The sequence below is a fragment of the Bombina bombina genome, chromosome 6 (genome assembly GCF_027579735.1).
Source record: "Bombina bombina isolate aBomBom1 chromosome 6, aBomBom1.pri, whole genome shotgun sequence".
Classification (NCBI taxonomy): domain Eukaryota; kingdom Metazoa; phylum Chordata; class Amphibia; order Anura; family Bombinatoridae; genus Bombina; species Bombina bombina.
Window position 1 is genome coordinate 1,080,216,352 of NC_069504.1, and position 25,736 is coordinate 1,080,242,087.

General features: G+C 38.3%; 1 protein-coding gene across 1 annotated transcript in view; it reads right to left on the reverse strand.

Moving 5' to 3' along the window:
- The window catches only part of FAM180A (family with sequence similarity 180 member A), a 91,071-nt gene extending 76,152 nt beyond the window's left edge, over positions 1–14,919 (reverse strand). The window contains exon 1 of the mRNA XM_053718987.1: positions 14,440–14,919. Coding sequence (XP_053574962.1) covers positions 14,440–14,515 — 76 coding nt within the window. The 5' untranslated portion in view covers positions 14,516–14,919. The remainder of the gene's footprint in view (positions 1–14,439) is intronic.
- Between the last annotated feature and the right edge of the window lie 10,817 nt (positions 14,920–25,736).

The following is a 25,736-nucleotide window of genomic DNA, read 5'->3' on the forward strand; positions in this document are numbered from 1 at the left end:
GTTTCTCCTTTCTCGTTGGTCTTTGGTCGAATGACTGGAGGTGACGTAGAGGGGAGGAGCTATATAGCAACTCTGCTGGGTGAATCCTCTTGCACTTCCTGTAGGGGAGCAGATAATATCCCAGAAGTAATGATGACCCGTGGACTGATCACACAACAGAAGAAAGGAATTTATCAGGTAAGCATAAATTACGTTTTTTTGACAAAACTGTAGTCTACCTCATTACTTGTCAGGTCAATGTAAACAAGTGCCGAGTGTCTGTTTGGGTGTCTGTGTCTCGTGTGATTGGAATAAAAAGCGGCCAATAGAGGGGAGCGCCAAGAAGGCTGAGGTAGATGAGGACAAAAGGGGATAAGTCTAAAAAAGGAGTCTTTAAATATAGGGACTCTTATATGAATATAAAAATGTATACTAGTTTAATACAAAATAACATTAAATGAGCATTGATATCACATAAAATACAAACTATCAAATACAATTGATACAATTAATACCATGGATCCATGTTAAAAACAATGCTGTGTACAATAAAAGCAAAAGGTTATAAAGGTGCAACGTCGGAGAAGAAATATCTCTAGTATCTGATAGGTACAGATATAAATGGCCTGTAAAAAGTGTCTTTGTGAAATAACAAAGTCAATATAAGTCTATTCGTGTCCATCCAAGTTGATAATCAAATGGTGATCAAATGATAATAATATCCAAATCAATGTGAGTTGTGGTAGTTGAGATGAAAAAATGGAAAAAAGTAGAAAAAGGTGGTACAAAATTTGGATACAAAAAATTGTGTAACAATAAAATGTGAAAAATTCAAAAATATGTGTTAGTGGAGAAAAAATTAAATCCAAAAGGAAAAATTAAAAATTGGAAATGGTGAATGAGTATATCCAAAAACTCTTTGGTGGTGATGGTGTAATCCAAATAGGAAATGTTGATGATACTTAAAAATATATATGTAAAAAAACAAAAATAAAGATAAAAAACCTGTGAAAAAAGAAATTTGAATATATCAACTGTTAGGTTCATATACAGGTAATATGCTTACTCAAATCTGTTGACGCGTTTCGGCCTTAATCTCCTGGCCTTTATCAAGACCCTGTATATGAACCTAACAGTTGATATATTCAACATCATTGTTTATTTCTTTTTTCACAGGTTTTTTATCTTTATTTTTGTTTTTTTACATATATATTTTTAAGTATCATCAACATTTCCTATTTGGATTACACCATCACCACCAAAGAGTTTTTGGATATACTCATTCACCATTTCCAACTTTTTATTTTTCCTATTGGATTGAATTTTTTCTCCACTAACACATATTTTTGAAATTTTCACATTTTTCACGTTTAATTGTTACACAATTTTTTGTATCCAAATTTTGTACCACCTTTTTCTACTTTTTTCCATTTTTTCATCTCAACTACCACAACTCACATTGATTTGGATATTATTATCATTTGATCACCATTTGATTATCAACTTGGATGGACACGAATTGACTTTGTTATTTCACAAAGACACTTTTTACAGGCCATTTATATCTGTACCTATCAGTTACTACAGATATTTCTTCTCCGACGTTGCACCTTTATAACCTTTTGCTTTTATTGTACACGGCATTGTTTTTAACATGGATCCATGGTATTAATTGTATCAATTGTATTTGATAGTTTGTATTTTATATTTTATGTGATATCAATGCTCATTTAATGTTATTTTGTATTAAACTAGTATACATTTTTATATTCATATGAGTCCCTATATTTAAAGACTCCTTTTTTAGACTTATCCCCTTTTGTCCTCATCTACCTCAGCCTTCTTGGCGCTCCCCTCTATTGGCCGCTTTTTATTCTGATATTGATTAGGGGTTCACTAGGGAACCTCCAGAGGAGAGCTAGAGGTATATCCCCTCATTGTTTTCGGCAGGGTACACCCTACATTTCTTCTCGGTGTGATTGTGTGTTTCTTTGCATGTCTGCTAGAGTGTCTATATGTGAGTCATTATGTGTGAGTGTGTGTTTCAGTGTATGAGTGTGTCTGTGTGTTTCTGTGTTTGTGTTACTACCTTTACAACATTTCCAAGTTTAACTACACTTAAGAATAAAGTGCATATACATTTTAGTATAGTGCACATGTCAAAGAGGGGGGGGGGTGATCAATGGTTAAGTCAGGGGCCCCAAAATTTCTAATGGCTGCCCTGTTTGTGTGTATATAAGTGAGTTTTTATGTGTGTGTGTTTGTGTGTATATAAGTGAGAGTGCATGCATGAATATGTGTGTATTTGTGTGTATATAAGTGAGTGTGTATGAGTGTATGCATTAATGTGTTTGTGTGTATGTGAGTGAGTAATATGCTTACTCAAATCTGTTGACGCGTTTCGGCCTTAATCTCCTGGCCTTTATCAAGACCCTGTATATGAACCTAACAGTTGATATATTCAACATCATTGTTTATTTCTTTTTTCACAGGTTTTTTATCTTTATTTTTGTTTTTTTACATATATATTTTTAAGTATCATCAACATTTCCTATTTGGATTACACCATCACCACCAAAGAGTTTTTGGATATACTCATTCACCATTTCCAACTTTTTATTTTTCCTATTGGATTGAATTTTTTCTCCACTAACACATATTTTTGAAATTTTCACATTTTTCACGTTTAATTGTTACACAATTTTTTGTATCCAAATTTTGTACCACCTTTTTCTACTTTTTTCCATTTTTTCATCTCAACTACCACAACTCACATTGATTTGGATATTATTATCATTTGATCACCATTTGATTATCAACTTGGATGGACACGAATTGACTTTGTTATTTCACAAAGACACTTTTTACAGGCCATTTATATCTGTACCTATCAGTTACTACAGATATTTCTTCTCCGACGTTGCACCTTTATAACCTTTTGCTTTTATTGTACACGGCATTGTTTTTAACATGGATCCATGGTATTAATTGTATCAATTGTATTTGATAGTTTGTATTTTATATTTTATGTGATATCAATGCTCATTTAATGTTATTTTGTATTAAACTAGTATACATTTTTATATTCATATGAGTCCCTATATTTAAAGACTCCTTTTTTAGACTTATCCCCTTTTGTCCTCATCTACCTCAGCCTTCTTGGCGCTCCCCTCTATTGGCCGCTTTTTATTCTGATATTGATTAGGGGTTCACTAGGGAACCTCCAGAGGAGAGCTAGAGGTATATCCCCTCATTGTTTTCGGCAGGGTACACCCTACATTTCTTCTCGGTGTGATTGTGTGTTTCTTTGCATGTCTGCTAGAGTGTCTATATGTGAGTCATTATGTGTGAGTGTGTGTTTCAGTGTATGAGTGTGTCTGTGTGTTTCTGTGTTTGTGTTACTACCTTTACAACATTTCCAAGTTTAACTACACTTAAGAATAAAGTGCATATACATTTTAGTATAGTGCACATGTCAAAGAGGGGGGGGGGGGTGATCAATGGTTAAGTCAGGGGCCCCAAAATTTCTAATGGCTGCCCTGTTTGTGTGTATATAAGTGAGTTTTTATGTGTGTGTGTTTGTGTGTATATAAGTGAGAGTGCATGCATGAATATGTGTGTATTTGTGTGTATATAAGTGAGTGTGTATGAGTGTATGCATTAATGTGTTTGTGTGTATGTGAGTGTATGCATGAATATGTGTGTGATTGTGTGTATAGAAGTAAGAGTGTATGTGTGTGTGTATGCATGAATATTTGTGTGTTTGTGTGTTTGTAAGTGAGTGTGTTTGTGTGTATGTATGCATGAATATGTGTGTGTTCGTGTGTATGTATGAAGATGTGTATGCATGAAGATGTGTGTGTATTAGTTTGTATATGAGTCTGTATGTGTGTGTATGTGTGCATGTGAGTTAGTGTGTATGCATGAATATGTGTGTGTTTGTATGTTTGTATGCATGAATATGTGTGTGTTTGTGTGTATGTGAGTGTGTATGTATGAATATATGTGTGTTTGTGTGTATGTATGTGAGTGTGTATGTCTGTGTATGTGTGTATGCATTAATATTTGTGTGTTTGTATGTATGTGAGTGTGTATCTATGAATGTTTGTGTGTATATAAGTGAGTGTGTATGTGTGTGTATGCATGAATATTTGTGTGTATATAAGTGAGTGTGTATGTGTGTGTGTATGCATGAATATTTGTGTGTTTGTCTGTTTGTGTGTATATGTATATTTATGTATATGTGCAAATGTGTATATATAGGTTTGCAAACCTCCCTTATTTGCCATTGCCAATAAGTTTTACAGTCTCCTAGGCTCCCTTATTTATCAGTCCCCAGAACATTTTTTCTCCCTTATATTTACAACATGTAAAATCTTAATTTCATACATTTAATACTGTACTCTTGCACTCTTATTTAGCTAATAATTTTGATATATTTGGCAGTTAAATGTCTTTACTCCCACTGTGCCTTAAATGAGAAACAGAATTCTACGATTTGCAGAAAATTGTTGAATTGTATTAAGTTAGACTGAATGAATGAAGCTGATTTGTATTATGTGTGTTTGAATGTGTATATGTATGCATTGTTGTAATGCACCGATACATATGTAGGGGTCGATTTATCAGTGCTTCAACTGATAATACGCTGGAATCTTGCATCAAATTAGACGCAAAGTTGATCCGCTGTAGTTAACAAAGCGTCAAGATCGTCAAATGTACCTCAGTACCTTCCCCCCAACCACTGAGAATGGAGTTCCCTAATATCTTCCTCACACCTCACTACCTGCCCACTTGACCCTATCCCTTCACATCTAATACCTACTCTGTCTTCTACCCTCAACCCAGCTCGTACTCACATATTCAACCGATCCCTTACTACTGGTTCATTTCTATACTCCTTCAAACATGCAAAGGTCATCCCCATCCTCAAAAAACCTCCCTCCACCCCAATTCTCCTGCAAACTACCGCCCCATATCACTGCTTCCGCTAGCTTCAAAAGTCCTGGAAAAACTAGTTTGCGATCGCCTAAACCAATTCCTATCCTCCAACTCATTGCTTGACCCCCTGCAATCTGGCTTCCATCCCCAACACTCAACTGAGACTGCCCTCACCAAGGTTACTAATGATCTTCTTTCTGCTAAAAACAATGGCCACTATTCTATACTTATCTTACTTGACCTGTCTGCTGCCTTTGACACTGTTGACCATCCCCCCCTCCTACAGACTCTCAGCTCCCTTGGGCTCTGTGACATTGTCCTCTCCTGGATCCACTCTTATATCTGTAATAGGTCCTTTTCTGTCTCATTTGCTGGTGACTCCTCCTCTCCATTGCTTCTGTCTGTTGGAGTACCTCAAGACTCTGTTCTTGTAAGGGATGCTGTGTCTTTAAGTGCCTACAAACCTTATTGGTTACTCCGCCTTTAAATAGGTTAAACAGCTAAGCAACATTGCTTAGTTATTCTAATTGTTTCCTATGTGAACACCTGAGAACCAAACCACTTCCTAAACACTTGAGAAAGGATCTGATTCCTCCTCTCCGGATCTTGTACTTCTAAAGCTAAATAATTTGATTTGGATTCCCAGCTATTTGATACACCATTCCTCAACTCTTCAAACAGTAGTTCAGTACCTGGCATTCCTGCTCATCTACAAGGTAAAACAATTGCAATTTATCAAAACACTGTTTACCTTTCAATTCCTCTCGCATCCAGTCAGGACTACATTACCCAGAAGCACTTACCTCAAGATTGCGGTTACTTCTGGTTTGGCGAACAGCAGCAGCAAACGGATCTCTCTCATTCTCAAACCGCAACTGACTCCTAACACCAGTTCACAGATAATAAGGTACCAGAACTGTAGCAGCATATTAAGCTTTTCTTTGCATAAACTTATGTTGAATAATCAGTTTATCCTGAAGTCCGTTTATTAAAAATAAAACAGGAAAACTTAATTACTTCACTAGCTCTTCATATGGTTCCTTCCTTTGCTTACATATAACAGATATTAACCATTGATTATCCAATCTTCTAGAATCCAAATAAGAACTATTGGTTATCTAATACAAATCATTCTATATAAAATATCACCACTAAATCTGTGATTGAATTCTGTGGTGAAACAAACCTATTTTCAAACACTGTTAGTGCTTTCCTTAAAGAGAGATTACAAAACAATTCCTCTTTGAACAAGCTGGTTAATTAAAATTCTAACCACCTTCTATATCTGTAATTTGAGTTCCTTAAAGGACTGACCTTACAGTTCTAGGCCCTCTACTCTTCTCTATTTATACTTCCTCACTGGGTAAACTTATCAGTAGCAATGGCTTCAACTATCACCTCTATGCTGATGATACTCAGATCTACCTATCCACCCCTGCACTCTCTCCTTCTGTCCTTTCCCACATCAGCGACTGCTTATCTGGCATTTCTTCCTGGATGGCCTCTCACCACCTAAAAATCAACATGTCCAAGACTGAGCTTCTTCTAATCCCCCCATCTAATTCTACTTCAGTTTCTAACTTTACTATCACTGTTGGTGACACCACTGTCTCCCCATCACCCCAAGTCCGATGCCTAGGAGTTACACTTGACTCCAATCTGTCCTTCATACCCCACATCCAATCGCTCTCTTTATCCTGTCGCAACCACCTACGCAATATCTCCAAAACTCGTCCTTTTCTGAGTGCTGAAACTACTAAACAGCTAATCCATTCCCTAGTAATGTCCTGGCTTGACTACTGTAACAACCTACTAACCGGCCTTCCTCTCTCCCACCTCTCCCCCCTTCAATCCATCCTAAATGCCTCTGCTAGGCTAATCCATCTCTCCCAACGCTCTGTATCCACTGCAGCCCTATGTGAGTCCCTTCACATGCTCCCCATTCACAACAGAATTAAATTCAAAATTCTCACTCTGACCTACATAGCCCTTACCAATGCAGCCCCCCCTACCTGTCTTCACTCATCAACAAATATATTCCAGCCGTCCCCGAAGATCCAACAATGATCTACACCTTGCCTCTTCTACCATCACCTCCTTCCATGCTAGACTACAGGACTTCTCTTGTGCGGCAGCAACCCTCTGGAACACACTTCCTCGAGCTGTCAGACTTTCCCCCCAACCTCTCCTCCTTTAAACACTCCGTAAAGACCTTCTTGTTCAGGGAAGCCTATCACCAAATCAGTAGCTAATGAATTCCCCTTGCCTAATAGTTGCCCTCATCTAACTCCACACTAACATCATTCCCACCTTTGCAGTCCCCTCCCCCTGTTTCTCACCCTCCTACCCATTTAGATTGTAAGTTCCCACAGGAACAGGGCTCCCAATTCCCCCTGTATTTGTTTGTTAAATTTTGTCTGGTGTCTCATACTGTACTGTCCTTTTATTTTTGTTACCCATGGACAGCGCTGTGGAATCTGTTGGCACTTTATAAATAAAGAATAATAATAATGTGTGACATAATATACGCTCCCGCGATATCAATCCGACGCAGATCGATGCTTGTGTTATTTGAGCGAAATACTGATCATCTGCTGTCAAATTCGACTCTTTTTGACCCTCTTGCCAATTTATCAAACATTCAACAGGTACACTCGAGTCTATTCTGATGCAGCGTACCTATCGTTCAAACAGCCACCCTTGAGGCTGTGAATGCCATAGAAATCAATGGGAGTCTGAAAACACAGAAAGGTTATGTTTGATGCTGCAAGACAATGAACCATATTAGATAATAAATGTAAATTAGGGAGATGTTACCTTACTTATGTATTATGTTACATCTTTGTTTCTCATTACAAAGCAAGGGGACAATATTATTGTTCCAAATTTGGTGCAAAGTATTGTTCCCAATTTGGTGCACTAGTAGATATAGGGATAAAAATGAAATAAATTACTACTTATGGATTATGTTACATCTTTGTCTCTCATTACAAAGCTAGGGGACAATATTATTGCTCCAAATGTGATGCGAAGTATTGTTCGAAATTTGGTGCACTAGTAGATATAGGGATAAAAATGAAATAAATAGATTGCATGATATAGCCAACTTCCTTTTTTTGGATACATCTATTTGCACCATGCTTAATGCATGTAATACAAGTCCCACTCTCCATTTTGCACTAAATTTGACGCAACACTTTTGACACCAAATTTGACGCAATACTTAAACTCCTAAACAGCCCACAAACTGGTAAAGTGTTCCTCAACTTCTTATTGGTAAATGCATAATCACATGATTAATGAAATCAGCCAATCTGATTGAAATATACATTTTCTACTATCACTAACGAATCAAATTGCTCTATACTTGAGTCATTAATCACTCATCAGAATTTGTAAGTGCCATTTGTTACATTGTGTATTATACTTTGAAAGTATGTTTATGTAAAATTAGTATTAAAAATAAACATTGATGATGACATTAGGCCACACAGTGTAGGTAGTGAAGAAGGTAGCACTCTCAATGAAAGGAAAACACCTTTATTAGAGCAAAACATTAAACTGATAACTCAATTTATACACAAGGCAACTAATGAGGAACCAATCCACAAGCCACAAGGGGACGTGTGCTAAAGTGACATCACCCTTATATCCTAATTAGCATAACTTAAAGGCACAAGCCTACATATTTTAACTTTTGACTGGCCATGGTTGAGCATTGGACCTCAAAATTAAAATAAAGTTAAAAACAAAAGAAAAGATAGGAAAGTATAAGCTCCCATAGGGTACCTAAACTGTGAATATATATATAGTCTGTAGTACTCTCTTTATATTAGGGGCATTAAATCAAACTCTGTTGAGGCTCCTTGGATACATAGAGAAATGTACTTGTTCATGGACAGTAATGAAATTGTATAAATACAGTTGGAAAAAAACAGAATATCCGCGACATTGATGACTCTAGTTGGGTAGACTTGGCTAAAGCTGACTAAAAGTAAGTCCTAGAAAGAGAAAGTTATGACACTGGATCATACACACTGTGCACAAAGATGCCCTAGGCAGGGGCATAGTTTGTATTATAAATATGACCTTGGGTACATTGGCTGATGATTATTTTGTACAATGAAACATAATTTTGTATGAGTGAACATTTGCCGAAACATGGGCTCTATCTCCAACAATTCATCTCACTTCCTTTCGTTCTGTCTGCAGGAGATTGACAGCAATACAGGTCTTGTCATTTCAAACACAGGGGAAGTTTGCTAATATTATGTGCTGCCTGTCATATGCAAATGTGCTATGCGATGAACTGGAAACTGCAGTAACTTTATTTCTCAAGAGTAATATGTGCATCTAATCATGACTACTTAAATGTAAAATGTATTCTTTGAGATTTGTTTGAAGCCAACCTGCTAACATTTTAAGAATTCCATTTATAACATTTTTGTAGATAATGTCCTGAAATGCAATTCACAAATGCACATTTAGCAAACAGTGAAAAAGCTGTGATTCATTGGATCATGACATTCTCTAGAAATACTATCTGAGCATTGTTTTTGAAGTTTTACGCAGGACTTACAATCTATTAATATTTAAACATATTGTTCTGCTGCAATCTCCCAAGTCACTCATAAATGACAAAATTATAAATATGCCTTTGTCCCATTAATGCCCACATTAAAATGACAGACAAAGATATATTTATATATATTGCATACAAAGAGAGAAGCGCTCTACCAGGAACGAACAACAGCTCAGTGGCTTGTTCTATGGCGATTTACCACCCGGAGGCAGCCTCTTTTAGACCAGTGTGCTTTTCACAGAAGAAAACTTTCCTGAAGTATATCAGTCTGATCCCGCCAAATAAGGTCAGTCCAGCCCCGAAATACCAGGCAATTCTCCTCTGAACAAGGAACATGACAACCCCAGACGATCGTTTCGGCCTCCTATGGGCCTCGTCAGTGAGGTGCAGCCACATTCCTCTAAGCACAATGGTCAAGGAGTCCACGTCTGGTTTCCCCCATCACCCATAGGGAGACTTCCCCAGGGTCATAATAATTTGCATACAAAGAGAGAAGCGCTCTACCAGGAATGAACAACAGCTCAGTGGCTTGTTCTATGGCGATTTACCACCCGGAGGCAGCCTCTTTTAGACCAGTGTGCTTTTCACAGAAGAAAACTTTCCTGAAGTATATCAGTCTGATCCCGCCAAATAAGGTCAGTCCAGCCCCGAAATTCCAGGCAATTCTCCTCTGAACAAGGAACATGACAACCCCAGACGATCGTTTCGGCCTCCTATGGGCCTCGTCAGTGATGTGCAGCCACATTCCTCTAAGCACACTGGTCAAGGAGTCCACGTCTGGTCTCCCCCATCACCCATAGGGAGACTTCCCCAGGGTCATAATAATTTGCATACAAAGAGAGAAGCGCTCTACCAGGAACGAACAACAGCTCAGTGGCTTGTTCTATGGCGATTTACCACCCGGAGGCAGCCTCTTTTAGACCAGTGTGCTTTTCACAGAAGAAAACTTTATATATATGTTTGTCTGTCTGTATCTACAGTATATGTCTGTTTCTATCTGTTTGTCTGTATGTTTATCTATATGTTTGCTTGTCTCTACTATCTATCATCTATCTGTCTGTCTATCTTAAGCTCATTTAGGTTTAATTCTGACTTTCATATGCCTTTAATGTTGAAATATTTTTTCTATCTTGCTTCCTTAGGATCCGATGACAAATATCAACCTAGACCACTCAGAGATGGATATCTTTATCTTTTCTAATGAATAATCATACAAAAATAAAACAAATCTATCTGATGAACTCTAGTCTTTATGAAATAGACTTCAGGACAGATCCCCACGTTCAATGTATACATTTCTTGTAAAATTCCATAGTCTTTATCTTAAGCGTGCACTACTGCTACTGTAAAACATGGTGTACACAGATGTCACTATGTATTGAACTGAAGGAGACCATATGGTGCTGCTAAACATTCTGTTACTGCTGGTAAGTGTTTAGTTCTTCACATAGTGTGACTGTTGCAGGATCATGACCTGGGAAAGGCTCAGTTCCATGGTAGCATCATCCTACTAACAGCAATGATTTACGCTTAGTGCCATCAAGCACTTTATTATTTGGCAGGAAGAACTGGCAAAGTAGGTCAGTGACCTGAATTATAACTCCAAGGAATGCCTAGTTTGCTTCCTGTGTTGATGCTTTTAAATCTTAAAGGGACTTTCAATCAAAAATTGAAATGCACATCAGTGAATTACAGTTTTGAATAGAAGCATTTTTTGCAATACACATGTATAAAGGAAACATTATTCCAGTAAAATCAATTACTGTGAGAGATTTTAATGTGTATGAGGATGTGGATCATATCTAGATGCACTAATATTTTAAACAGCCTGTCTGGTCGGAGTTGTTGCTGTTGTTATGTAAATGAAGACACCACATCAGCACGTTTCAATTTGGGCTGGGATGCCCCTTTAACCAATTTAGGGCCAGAATATGAGTGGAGTGCTAACTGTTACGCACAAACGATAAGGGTTTTTTCGCTCGTATTACAAGTTGAAAGTAAACATGGTCGCTTGAGCGCAATTGAGATTTATGCTATAATGATTACCACGTTCTCAGATCCCTGGTTAAATGTTTCACGAAACAAAAAAAGTTGCACAAAAATCATTGCAAAGTACAGTTTCACTCATAATAACACCATCTAATAAAAAATATTCACAAAAAAGTTATAAGTGCTGAAAGATTTAAGGTCTCAGGAGTTAGAAAAAAAAAAGACTGCAAAGGGTTTTAACATAGACATACATATAAATGTCTAAATAGATAGATATAGAAATATGTATTTATGTACAGTATAAATAGAACATATTCTGCTATGTGAAGAACATTAGAATGTGAAATATTCCTATTGGGTTAGTGCACTTGAGAATATGGGATCGGGTTGCGCTTGAGTAGGGTGCTAGTATTTTCCACTTTTTTTGCTCTATTGACTTCTATGGGGAAATAAGTTATTGCGCTCTCGATATTCTAAGTTCGACTTTTTACGTGCATCAGGTTAGCACGTAAGTGAAAACAGTTTACTTTTAACTCATAATACAAGCGCAACCCAACTCGTGCAAAAAGCTTACTTCTAGCAGAGTTAACGCTCAAGCGGAAGCGTTAAATAGCGCTCCACTTGTAATCTGGCCCTAAATAGATCTGGGAACCAGATTTTCTTTAAATCTAGGAGCCAGCACAAATACATTTTTTGCATGTATATAAAATAAATACACATACACCCACATAATCACACACAGTTACACATGCATATGCATATAGATGATACGTAGACAAGATCAATTAAACTATAAGACATTTAGCTGCTGGGTTTTCAGTAACACATACCAATTGCTTAAATGGCCCTGTTTTATATAAATGTAAGGAATAAGAAGACAAAACCCTAAAGTGATTTGGCTCCTTAGGATGACATAGGAATGGAGAGTTATTTTCCTCAAGATCCCTTTGGATTGTTCAAAAACCTACGGGTGCATGTGTGAAGCAAATTCAACACTTTATTACATATACTGTCAGCCATAAATAAAAATGAGAGTTTACATAAAGTAATTCTGTTATGTTTTACCATTTGTCGATAAAGATTAACAGAGCTAATGAAAACTACTATTGAAAATGTTATTAACATAATAAAAAAATGCTTCTAAATTTACCTAAATATTTCTGTTTTCCCTGTGATAACAAACCTAAATGCATTTAGAATCTGCAAAACATGAACTTGTTATGTTTTCAGCAATATTCTCTACTGAAATGCACTGATCAAGCACATTCATTTCAGTTTCCCTCAGAGCTGCGTTGAACCTGGTTAAAGAGACAGGAAATCTCATTTTTTTTCATGATTTGGATAGATCATACAATTTTAAAGCAACTTTGCAATTTGCTTCATTCTCTTGTTATCCTTTGCTGAAGGAACAGCATTGCACTACTGGCAGCAAGATAAACACATCTAGTTAGCCAATTACAAGAGACAAATGTGTGAAGGCACGAATCAGCAGCTAGCTCCCACTAATGTAGGATATGTGCATATTTTCAACAAGGGATACCATGAGAACAAAGCACATTTGACAATTGAAGTAAATTTAAAAGTGTCTTAAAATGACATGCTCTATCTGAATCATGCAAGTTTAATTTTTACTTTCCGATTCCCTTTAAATGTACAAATAGTTTGTAATCAGCAAAGTGCATATTGCTTTTGTGCACTTTAAGTGCATATTACTGTACAGGAAAGTAATTTTATCAACATACATAACTTCCGCTGTCTAAATGGAATATCTTTTCTCTATTCTCATATTGTAACAATATTTCTTTAGGATGCTTTCTTACATACGTTTAGAAGTTGCATGTATCGCTGTGCAATTTAAGATAATTATATTAGAGGGAATTAGAATTAGAATGTTCTTCATTTTAATGTGTTTATCAAAGATCCATGTTATCTGTTGGGGTGTATTAAATTGTTTGCAAATAACTTTTGCTTTTATTTTGTCATTTGAAATAACTGTTTTTGCCTGTATTCATTGCAGTATTGGTTGGGTTTCCCTCTTTTTATTGAGCAGAAGATTACTTTTAGTTTGCATATTTTTTTTTTTAACCTTTTGAGAATAAGACTATGGGGTCGTTTTTTTTGTTGTTGTTTTTTTTTTTTAAGTGCGAGCGGACATGATACGATGTAGCGTATCATGTCCGCTGCAGATCGATAAATGCCGACGGCATACACTGTCGGTATTTATCATTGCACCAGCGGTTCTTGTGAATTGCTGGTGCAATGCCACCCCCTGCAGATTTGCGGACAATCGCCGCTAGCAGGGGGTGTCAATCAACCCAATCGTATTCTTTAGACTGCTGCTTCATAATTTCTGTCTCCGAAACATGGGGCATCAAGCTCCGAGCGGAGCTTGATAAATTGACCCCTATACATGGGGAATTATAAATGTAAATATTTTAATTAAGAAATATAATTATTTTTTTTTATTTTTTTAAACCTACTAAAAAATATGAGGTAAATGTATACATATAAATATAATATATTTTGCATATAAAAGCTATATGAATGTAGAAAATATATCAATCCTACAGACAGAAGTTAAATATGGTTTATGAAATCTAGTTGTCAGTTTATTTCAGTAGCATTTTAATGTGAAAAAAACATAATTATATATAATAAATGTAGACTTTTTATTTTTCCATTTCATACTGTGATTTCACTGAACCAGTGTAATCTGGAGAACAGACTTCAAATAGTGTGCCACATTGCCTCTTAGTGTGTAGTTACAGCTATGTAGTTACTATGCAGTGAGTAAAGAAAAAAATACTAGCACTGTGTAAATCCATAGTTCCATTTCTGTTTTGCAATAAAATCATTAAAAATAATTAACTTCAACACATTATTTCCCTCTGATATTCTTTTAATTTAGGAGTAAATAACTAATAATAAATAAGTTATTAGTTTCTTACCTCTTTGCCATTTGGTAGTAAAATTGGCTTCCACATAGTTAAACAGTAGCAGTACCAGACATGACTCCAGAAACATTCCCGCTTCTGAAGATCTCCCTAACTATGAACTATAAAGTTCTGTCTTCTTCCTCTGAAGAGTAACCTGCTCGTCTGCTAATTCTGTTCACTTCTGCAGTAGTCTTGGTCTCTGATCTAAACCGCTCATGGTTGGACTTATGACATTTGCAGATCTTTTTTTTTTTTTTTTATCCAAACACATCTGGAATGAGTCAAGGAAGCACGTGAGAAAAGTGAAAACAGAAAACGTCACACAGCATTACACTGTCTAAATTTCTTTCTACACAAGAGCTGGGCTGATTGAATCATAGTTGGTCAAAAATTGCAGGAGCTTAGCTTTAATTTACTCCCCAACACAAATACAGACCCACCTTTGTGGGTTTTACAGTTGTGCAAGAGCCATATAAGGTTTGTGTCATGAGATGCAGGACATATGCAGGACACAGCAATGATGGTACAACTCTATTTTATTACAGAGCATAGCAATACACATCCAGACAGGTTGGACCTAAGCCCCGCCCACCAGCTAGTGACATCACATCCTGCTATCATCACATCTTCCCCTTTTTCAAAGGCAAAGCATACATTCACATATATTAAACAACAAGGTACACCAACAGGGTATACACAACATTTTGTTTTAGAACATTATAAAAAACAGATAGATTAGAAAACATGAACAAACAAATTACATCCTGACTTGGACATCGGGGTAGACTACCCTAGTCCACAGTGACCATGGGATTATTCTGCCCATACTTCCGGTCACTGTTCTAGCTAAAGTCAGTCCCTGTATCGGGCCGGAAGCCTCACCACTCTTCCGCTTGATGTAACTTTGCATGAATTGTCCTCTGATACAGAAGATGGTGAACAAGAGTCTGCTGGAGGCAAAGATATATCCCCGCTATGATCTTGCTGAGGGGAAGGCACCTCTCTTAGAACAGGAGATCCCACCGGCGGTGGTACTGAGGTATCCGGTTCCAGACTCTCAGGTACAGGCTGAAGATGTCTTCGGTTACGGCGTGTAACCGTCCCTCCCTCTGTAAGGACTGTGTAAGACCTTGGTTCTGGAGAGCGGCCCACTACCGTAGCAGGCGTCTTCCATTTCTTCTCATCATCCAGTTTAATTCTGACACTTTGGCCCACTTTCAGTTCCTGTAAAGGCCTGACAGAATGTCTCCTGTCGTAGAAGAAACGATAACCCTTTTTGGCCTCTTCATCCCTCCTAAGGACTTCGTCCCGAGGAACAGGGCCAGGCGGCTTGAAGACACCCACTGAGGGTAAAGTGGTGCGAATCTGGCGTCCTAGCATCAGCTGTGCCGGGCTAAACCCGGTGGCTTGAATGGGCGTCGCCCTGTATGACAAGAGGGCTAGGTACGGTTCAGATTGCTTTAGGATGAATTTTGTTGTTTGAACTGCCCTTTCAGCCATTCCGTTGGCCTGCGGATAATGTGGACTTGACGTGGAATGTACAAAATCATATTCCCTGCTGAAGGCACTGAACTCTGTAGAAGTGAACTGCATGCCATTATCACTCACCAGCTCCATTGGAATGCCCCAGCGGGCGAACAAGCTCTTCAGGCGAATGATAACGGCCTGACTTGTGATATCATTCAGGGGTGCTATTTCCAAATACCTGGAATAGTAGTCGATAACAACAAGAAACTTTTTCCCGTGCAGTTCGCACAAATCAGCAGCTATTTTCTGCCACGGCCCCGCAGGCAGCGGAGTAGACATTAAGGGCTCCCTTCTCTGAGTAGGCCGGCGTTCCCGGCAAAAGGCACATTTAGACACGTGATTTGCAATGTCGGAGCTGATCCCAGGCCACCACACAGCTGTAGCTGCTCTTTCTCTGCACTTTGTAATGCCTAAGTGGCCATCATGAATCCTGTTTAACATCTCCTTCCTCATGCTGACAGGAATTACAATACGGTCTTGGAACAGCACCAACCCCTCCAGCTCCGTGAGCTGCAACCTCTCTGGCTGGTAAGCATTTAAAGACATCCAGGCTGCCCGGCTCTCGGGCCAGCCATCTCTTATGTACCTTATAACTTCTTGCAGATCTGTGTCCAAATATGTCTCTTTCTTTATCTCTTCCAGTTTCCTTGAAGAAATGGACTTAGAGGCCAGAACTGAATCAACATACACTTTTACATCCGATTCTGTAGAGGATTCTTCAGCAGCAGCCAGCGGGAGCCTGGACAGTGTATCTGCCACAACCAGCTGCTTCCCCGGCACATGCACTGCCTGAACATTGAACCTGAGCAGTCTCATTAAAAGTCTCTGGCATCTCAAGGGTGTTTTGTCGATGTCATAAGAATTGATAAGAGGGACTAGCGGTTTGTGGTCAGTTTCCAGACTAAATTTCTCCAAACCCACTAGATAACGCTGAAAGCGCTCACAGGCCCAAACTGCAGCCAGGCACTCTTTCTCAATTTGAGCGTATTTTGACTCCGCAGCCGTCAGTGTGCGGGAACAGTAGGCGATGGGCTGTAGTTTGTTGTCATTCAGCTGCAGGAGTGCAGCCCCCAACCCATAACTGCTTGCATCAGCACTAACCACAGTCTTTTTTGAAGGGTCGTAGAACCCCAGCACTGGGGCAGACCCCAGCAGGGACTTAGCATGCAGGAACGCTTTTTCTTGTGAGGGTCCCCAGACCCAGGCAACATCTTTCTTAAGCAACTCTGTGATAGGGTGCAAAACTGTAGATAAATCTGGAAGAAACTTGCCCACGTAATTTACTAGGCCCAATATCTGTCTCAGCTCATGTACATCAGAAGGGCTTTTCATCTGTTCGATAGCCCGAATTTTCTCGGGGTCCGGCTTGATGCCATCCCCGTTGATGATATGCCCAAAGTAGCATAATTCAGTTTTCCTAAAATGACATTTTTCTTTATTCAGCTTCAGCCCAGACTCTTTGATAGCCTGCAGCACACAACTCAAACGCTGATCATGCTCCTCCACTGTAGACCCATACACTAGAATGTCGTCCATGACGACTGCTGTGCCCACGTGGCCACTCAGGAGAGAACTCATTTCCCTCTGAAAGATCTCAGGAGCGGAGGATATCCCAAAGGGAAGTCTGCAGAAACAGAACCGACCTACCGGAGTGATAAAGGTAGTCAGTTTGCGGCACTTTGGATCCAGGGGGATCTGCCAAAAGCCGCTAGAAGCGTCTAATGTGGAAAAGAACTTCGCCCCAGCCAACTTCGGGGCTATATCTTCCAGTGTCGGCAGCACAAATCTCTCCCTCTTCCCTGCCTCATTCAACCTTTTCAGGTCCACACAGATGCGCACCTTTCCGTTTTTCTTTGCAACTGGAACAATGGGGGCACACCAATCAGTTGCCTCAACAACCTCTTCAATAACCCCCATAGACTTCATGCGCATGAGCTCTTTCTCCACTTGAGGCATGAGCGGGAACGGAATTCTACGAGGAGTAGAAATACTGTACGGGACTGCGTCACTTTTAAGTGCTATACGGACAGGTTTGCAGCTCAGTAGGCCCAACTCGCCAAACATATCTTCAGAGATCTCATTCACTCTGGCCACGAGGCCCAAGTCACAGGCTGCTTTTCTGCTCAATAAACTGTTAACACACTGACCTCGGATCACATGCACCCACATGGTGAACTTCCTTTGTTTGTACTCACAGCTGGCAAGAAATTTCCCCACACAATCAATGCGGCCACCAGGACTATGAACATTTGTAGTAACCTTCGCCAGCTGGGGCTGTCGAGGCAGTCTCATAAATTCAGCAAAAGACATTACAGTGATATCTGCTCCTGTGTCAATCTTAAAATCAACATTGGCTCCCATTACAGTAAAGGTAACTTTCCAATCTTCCTCTGAGCTTGTCCGTTCCACAACAGACCCCACAAAAGACACTTCCTGACCCTCCTGGTCACTGTCCACCTGCATCTCCTTAATGTATTCAGTTTTACACACCACTTCAAAATGGCCTATTCTGTTACATTTTCTGCATCTTTTATCTCTGGCCGGGCATACAGCACTCTGATCATGAGCCCGGTAGCACCGTGTGCATCGGCCATGTTGCGCCCATCCACTTCTAGGCCTTTCCAGTACTTTAGATCTACCGCTCACACTGTGCCTTTCACTAGCAATTTTCCTAGACTGTTGTACTTCATCCACAATACTCTCAGACCTCAGATCAGCACTTTGCTGTTTCACCAGTTCACTCTGGCGGGCCATCCTAATAGCCCCGTCTAATGTTAAATCAGGCTCTAACTGCAGCTTCAGGGAGACTTCAGCATCTGCAATTCCAATAACTATTCTGTCTCTGATTTGCTCTTCTTTAGCAACACCAAACTCACAGAATTCAGCTAATTCATACAGGCTGCGCAAAAATGACTCCACAGATTCTCCCACACGCTGATTACGTTTGTGAAAACAAGCTCTCTCATGAATCACATTTCTTTTGGGCACAAAGTGGGCACTGAGTTTATCCATAACTATATCAAAGTTAACTTCTTCCCCTTCTTGGAAAGTAAAAGCATTGAACACTGGCTCTACATCTTTCCCCATAGAGTATAAAAGAGAATTAACTTGTACTTCACCACTCTCCTTGTTCAGTTTGGATGCAATCCTGAAGCGCTGAAACCGCTGACGCCATGTGGGCCAAGCTGCAGGCTGAGAAAAGTCAAAAGGCTCAGGTGGGGTAAACTTTGACATCGTCATCATCAGAAACAGAAGCGTAGTCCAGAACTTCTGACACCATGTCATGAGATGCAGGACATATGCAGGACACAGCAATGATGGTACAACTCTATTTTATTACAGAGCATAGCAATACACATCCAGACAGGTTGATTGTACTAAACTAACTGCGACACAGACACCGGACCTAAGCCCCGCCCACCAGCTAGTGACATCACATCCTGCTATCATCACAGTTTGAAAGCTTAAAACATCATTAGTAAAATAAAATTAGTTTTTGTTTCTATATTTATTTTGATTAGAGGCAGCTGTATGTTCCATATAACCATATGCCTTAATTTAAATATAGCTGACGAAGGTTTAGATAGATGTACTTAGTAAATAGCCCAAGAAAGTTGTTAAACAGACAAAATGTCAGTTGTTGGTCTTTCTTTTTGCCAATATAACTTAATGAACACTAAAAATAGTCAACATAAATTAATAATAAGCATGCCAAATTAAGGTTTAGCAACACCACCAGCCTATTTAAGCTAACACTAAAATGCCAAATATAAGTTAAATAACAATAAATATACCTATTTAACATTAATTAATACTACATATTAATAATATTAATTCAGAATAAATTTGTCCAATATAAATAAACAAAGCTCAATATAAATGCATATGCAAAAAATTATATATTAATCTACATTGAGTCCACCCAATGTAAATCAAGCAAACCTTATTATTGTTCCTTTCAGGTTTTCAGTTTTTTCCCCATTATGTATGTTCTTTAAATCAACATGATTATTGTACCGTTTTTTCCTCCCTCTATATTATTAAAATGCTCCAGTTAATGTTTTTTTTTTAGAGGCATGTCATGCACCCCACATACTGCAATTCACATTCATAGATAGATAAGATATTGGGTCAGATTACAAGTGGTGGTGTAGTGTGAAAAACGCCTGAACAATGGCCGAGGTGGCTAAGGTCCCTGAACTAGATGGAGTGACTCTCTGAGGGAGTTGGTGGAGTCAAGCTAAAGATGTTTAATACAATAAAAGTCACAATGAAATTACAATAAAATCACATTAAAATCAAAACATTAAAAACAGATAATGACCATAGGTAATACACAATTTTGTACAATCATGGATCCATAATATCTAAGTGCAAAGATTATACAGAAAGGATATTGCAGTGATGATGCAATGGATTTAACTTGTGACTGTACATGAGGAAATGGTAGTGGTAACAGAGTCAAGCACTAGTGTCCAGGTGGAAAAATGTGGGTAAGTGAGTCAATGAAAAAATCAATATGTATATATATTCTCCAGTTAGTGTGCACAGTGAAAAATAAAAAAATACAAATTCAAAAAATAAAAATAAAAATGTTGATGAAAAAATTGTTGATGAAAAAATTGTGATAACAAATTAATGGTGATAAAATATATTGATGAAAAGTCTTAAAAGTCTAAAAAGTGTAACAGGCCAAAAAGGAAGGAGTGTTGGAGGTTTGACAATTTGATAGGAATGGTCCTCCAGTATGATCCTAGTGATATTTTAAATACTCCTATACGATTCTGATTAACCTATAGCAGAGCTTTCCAAACTTTTCATGTTGGTGACACACTTTTTAGACCTACATCATTTCGTGACACAGTAATTCAGTTGTACTAGCAAACAGGAGGTTAAACTAGAAACATAGAAACATAGATATTGACGGCAGATAAGAGCCATAGGCCCAGCAAGTCTGCCCGACCTTACCTAACAGAATAAACTTATCTAGTTCGTAGGATAGCCCTATGCTTGTCCCATGCATTTTTAAACTAACTTGCTTTTAGAGATATGGACACATACATAAATTATATTATAATGAAATGTATTTACAAGTAACAGTATGTAAGTGTGCAAGAATAAAAAAAAGTTTAATAACACCAATAGCTACTTAATATTTTAATGGGATGTATGAGGTTGATGGGATGAACACAATTTCTGAATATTTGGTGGAATATTAGATAAAGACACTCGCATTTCATCATCAAGCATTTCTTAAGCTTCCACTTCCTATCCATATATCAAGAGCAGGAGCAGCAATGCACTACTGGGAGCTAGCTGCAAAAAAACCCCATTGACTTCAGCTCAGCATTTAAGCTGCCGCCCTCAGAGCTCTGTGAGTCCGACTGACTACTGCCCACGCTGCATACACACTGCTATCCCACTCACTGACTACACATGCAGTCACGAGCCAATTAAGGAGACTACACTTGCAGTCAGGAGCCAATGTGCCGCCAATAGGAATAGTTTCAGTTCCCACTGAGCTGCACCAATAGGTTAAGAGGATCTGTGTCCCCCTAGGTATCAATCATGTGTCAAAAGATATTAAAACCAGTGAGCGCAGGGTGAACACACCAAACTCCTGAGAATACCTATGTTTTCCCAAAATAGGTAAGTGAAATGACTAAAAAAGGGGAGTGAACCAGGAGCGCTACAGCTAAAGGTGCTAAAAAATATAAGACAATATGTTTGATACTTGGAAATATGACAGGACAATAACGTATCTAAAATGAGACACAATTTAATTGACAAAAATAATAACAAGTAAAAACGGACGTCTCCGTAAGTAAAAACTTCTTAAGTTGCCGCCATATAAATATTGCAATAGCAGAAAGAGTTCGTGGTGCAAGATAGAAATAGTCCAGTGTACACTTACAATTGCTCTATTCCGTGTTGGTTTGCTAGCAAACAAGGGCTTACCCCAGACCTTCCACTCGATGTTCTCTGTGGGTAAGTTACAGCCGTTAGCGCGATGACGTCCCTTATGTGGGCGCTGTCCCAGACGGGCTCTCTGATTGGACCAAATTCGGAACCAGCCGACAGCGGTAATAGTGACTCTTTTAGCTATGGTATAGCAATCCTCCAGTGACAGATACCTGCTCTTAGTGCTAGATAGCACGCAAGGTATAAAATAAAGGCTGTGAGCGGACTTGATTAGGAGTTCAGAGAGTTAGTTGCAAGTCTTTCCAATAGCTAATTATATTAGCGAATTTGTACAATCCTCAGTGAACACTTTGGTAGCTCCAGCTACAAGTAGTAAATCTTAGTGGTTGTTGCAGTACATCAACGCGTTTCTCCCTTTACAGGGCTTTCTCAAGATGAATGATCTGCAACAGGTGTATCTCCATTTAAAGGTATAGCTTGCTTCTCATTGGTTATACCACACCTGGGAGTATTACCTAAGGCGGTCTTTAATATTTAAGATGGTATTGGCAAGCAACTATATAGAGAAGAGTAGTCTCTATCACTAATTTTCACAGAGCTCCCTTAAAAATGATCCCTATAGTTAATATTGTGTCTATTTATACAATTATTTTTATTAAAGTTATGTACTAAAACATTTATTAAAAACAATGAATTAAAAACAATTAATAAGAACATTTATAAAAAACAATAATTAAAATTAAAAACAGTGAGTACTTGGAGCATAGTAAAGATAGTCATATTGTGGGTCTAAATTGATACTATATGTGTAATATAATAAGGTGCAAAAACGTGCATTACATAGCTGCTATTAGTCAAATAAAAATGGGGAAATATCTAGTTCAGAATTTAGACCAGCCGGGAACAGAGTGTTATGTTTATAAATCAATTCAGCCTCTTTGATTTTCAAAAATTTTTTTAAAAATTTTTCTAAATCCCCCCCCCTCCAATTCTGCTTAACTTGAAGTATACCCCAATACTTTAAATCTTTGGTATTGCCCTTATGTACAGATTTGAAGTGCCTATATAAATTAGTGTCTACTATTCCCTTCTCAATGCATAATAAGTGTTCTCTTATCCTGTCTTTGATCATACGCTTAGTCTCCCCAAAATAAAACAAATTACATGTGCATTTAAGAATATAAATTACCCCCTTTGTAGTGCATCTAATGCATTGCTTAATAGTGATTTCTTCTCCTGAATTTGGAATGGTAATAACTTTCCTTTTATCACTATGTGTACATGCCTTGCATGAATAGCAAGGAAAGAAACCTGATATTTTTCCCCCTTGTAAATCTTTTTGTATGAAATTTGGTTTCTGATTTGTCTCACGTGAACTAGGCGCAAGTATTGTTTTAAATTTTTTTGTCTTTTTAAAAATTAATCTGGGTTTGTGAGGGAGTGCATCTCCTAATATTGGGTCAGCTTTTAGGATGGCCCAGTGTTTATTTAGAATTCTTCTCATAATGCCATGATCTACATTGTATTCCGTTATAAATGGGACGTCAATTAAATCTGAGTTCTCTTTGGTTGTCTTTTGTTTATATGTGAGGAGGCTCTTTCTATCAGTGTTCCTTGCTCTTGTTACAGCCCTATTGACAACTTCCTCATCGTATCCCTTATCTCTAAATTTTTCGATTAGGGACTCTATTTGGTATTCAAAGTCTGAAGGTCTAGAGCAATTTTTTCTTACTCTTAGACTTTGGCCTACGGGAATGTTGTCTTTCCACTGCTGGAGATGACAACTTTTAAAATGAATAAAACTGTTAGAGTTAACCTCTTTGAAATGTGTTCTTGTTTCTATGTTTTTGTTAATTGCCATAATTTCTAAATCTAGAAAGACAGCCTTATCTTTGCTGTGATTAAAGGTAAATACAAGACCTTTATCATTAGAGTTCATATCCGAGAACAATTTTAAAAGATTTAATTCAGACCCTCTCCATATCAGCAAGACGTCATCTATGTACCGTCTATAGAGCACGAGGTCCGCGCCATAGTTACCCGATTGGAAGAAAGACTCTTCCCAATTGCCAACAAATAAGTTGGCGTAACTTGGCGCGAACCTCGTGCCCATAGCCGTACCTTCTATTTGTAAGTAGAATTTGTTATTATACATGAAGTAATTATTCTTCAATATAAACAAGATACTTTTTAATAAAAAATCTTTTTGTTCTGGTCTCATCTCTGAATCTTCATCTAAATATTTCCTAATAGCTACAATCCCTTTATCATGATCAATTACTGTATAAAGAGAAGTAATATCTCCAGTCACTAAAATAAAGTCATCCTCCCAAACAATTTGTTCCAAAATATTTAGGACCTGGGTGGAATCCCTCAAATATGAGTCCAAATTCCTTACATACTTTTGCAGGAAAGTGTCCACATATTGTGAGAGATTGGAGGATAATGCCCCTATGCCCGAAATAATCGGTCTCCCTGGTGGTTGAGTGAGGTTCTTATGTATTTTCGGAAGGAACTTTAATAAAAATAATTGTATAAATAGACACAATATTAACTATAGGGATCATTTTTAAGGGAGCTCTGTGAAAATTAGTGATAGAGACTACTCTTCTCTATATAGTTGCTTGCCAATACCATCTTAAATATTAAAGACCGCCTTAGGTAATACTCCCAGGTGTGGTATAACCAATGAGAAGCAAGCTATACCTTTAAATGGAGATACACCTGTTGCAGATCATTCATCTTGAGAAAGCCCTGTAAAGGGAGAAACGCGTTGATGTACTGCAACAACCACTAAGATTTACTACTTGTAGCTGGAGCTACCAAAGTGTTCACTGAGGATTGTACAAATTCGCTAATATAATTAGCTATTGGAAAGACTTGCAACTAACTCTCTGAACTCCTAATCAAGTCCGCTCACAGCCTTTATTTTATACCTTGCGTGCTATCTAGCACTAAGAGCAGGTATCTGTCACTGGAGGATTGCTATACCATAGCTAAAAGAGTCACTATTACCGCTGTCGGCTGGTTCCGAATTTGGTCCAATCAGAGAGCCCGTCTGGGACAGCGCCCACATAAGGGACGTCATCGCGCTAACGGCTGTAACTTACCCACAGAGAACATCGAGTGGAAGGTCTGGGGTAAGCCCTTGTTTGCTAGCAAACCAACACGGAATAGAGCAATTGTAAGTGTACACTGGACTATTTCTATCTTGCACCACGAACTCTTTCTGCTATTGCAATATTTATATGGCGGCAACTTAAGAAGTTTTTACTTACGGAGACGTCCGTTTTTACTTGTTATTATTTTTATCAATCATGTGTCAACAATGTGACATTCATAGCAGGCAGGTGGAAAGTCAGAAACCAAAAAAAATTTGTGCTGAAGCAGGGACACACCTACACACTGCTTCCGACACACTAGTGTGTCCTGACACACAGTTTGGAAAGCACTGACCTATAGAATTAAAAAAAAAGTGTAGATTGTACCAACAGATTGGATGTAGTAGAAAATATGCTTACCAGCTTGTGTCGACGCGTTTCAGCCTATATAAGGCCTCTTTCAAGACAATAAATTGTGTATACAATGATGCCTTTATATAGGGTGAATGATTAAGTTGTAGTGATCGTTTAGGCGCCAAACCCAGAGACCCAGATCACTCAAATTTGAGATTAGTCACTTGCCACTTATACTATTTGGTTTAAGTATGTTTGTAAACCGCTAACTAAAATTTAGAATGCAATTAGACATTCACTAGCCCATAATATCATCCACTCAGTTTTCCGGTCCAAGCAAAACCGGAAATGACGTCACTGATCCGTAACCGGATATGACGCGACGGAGACACGGCCGACCAAACA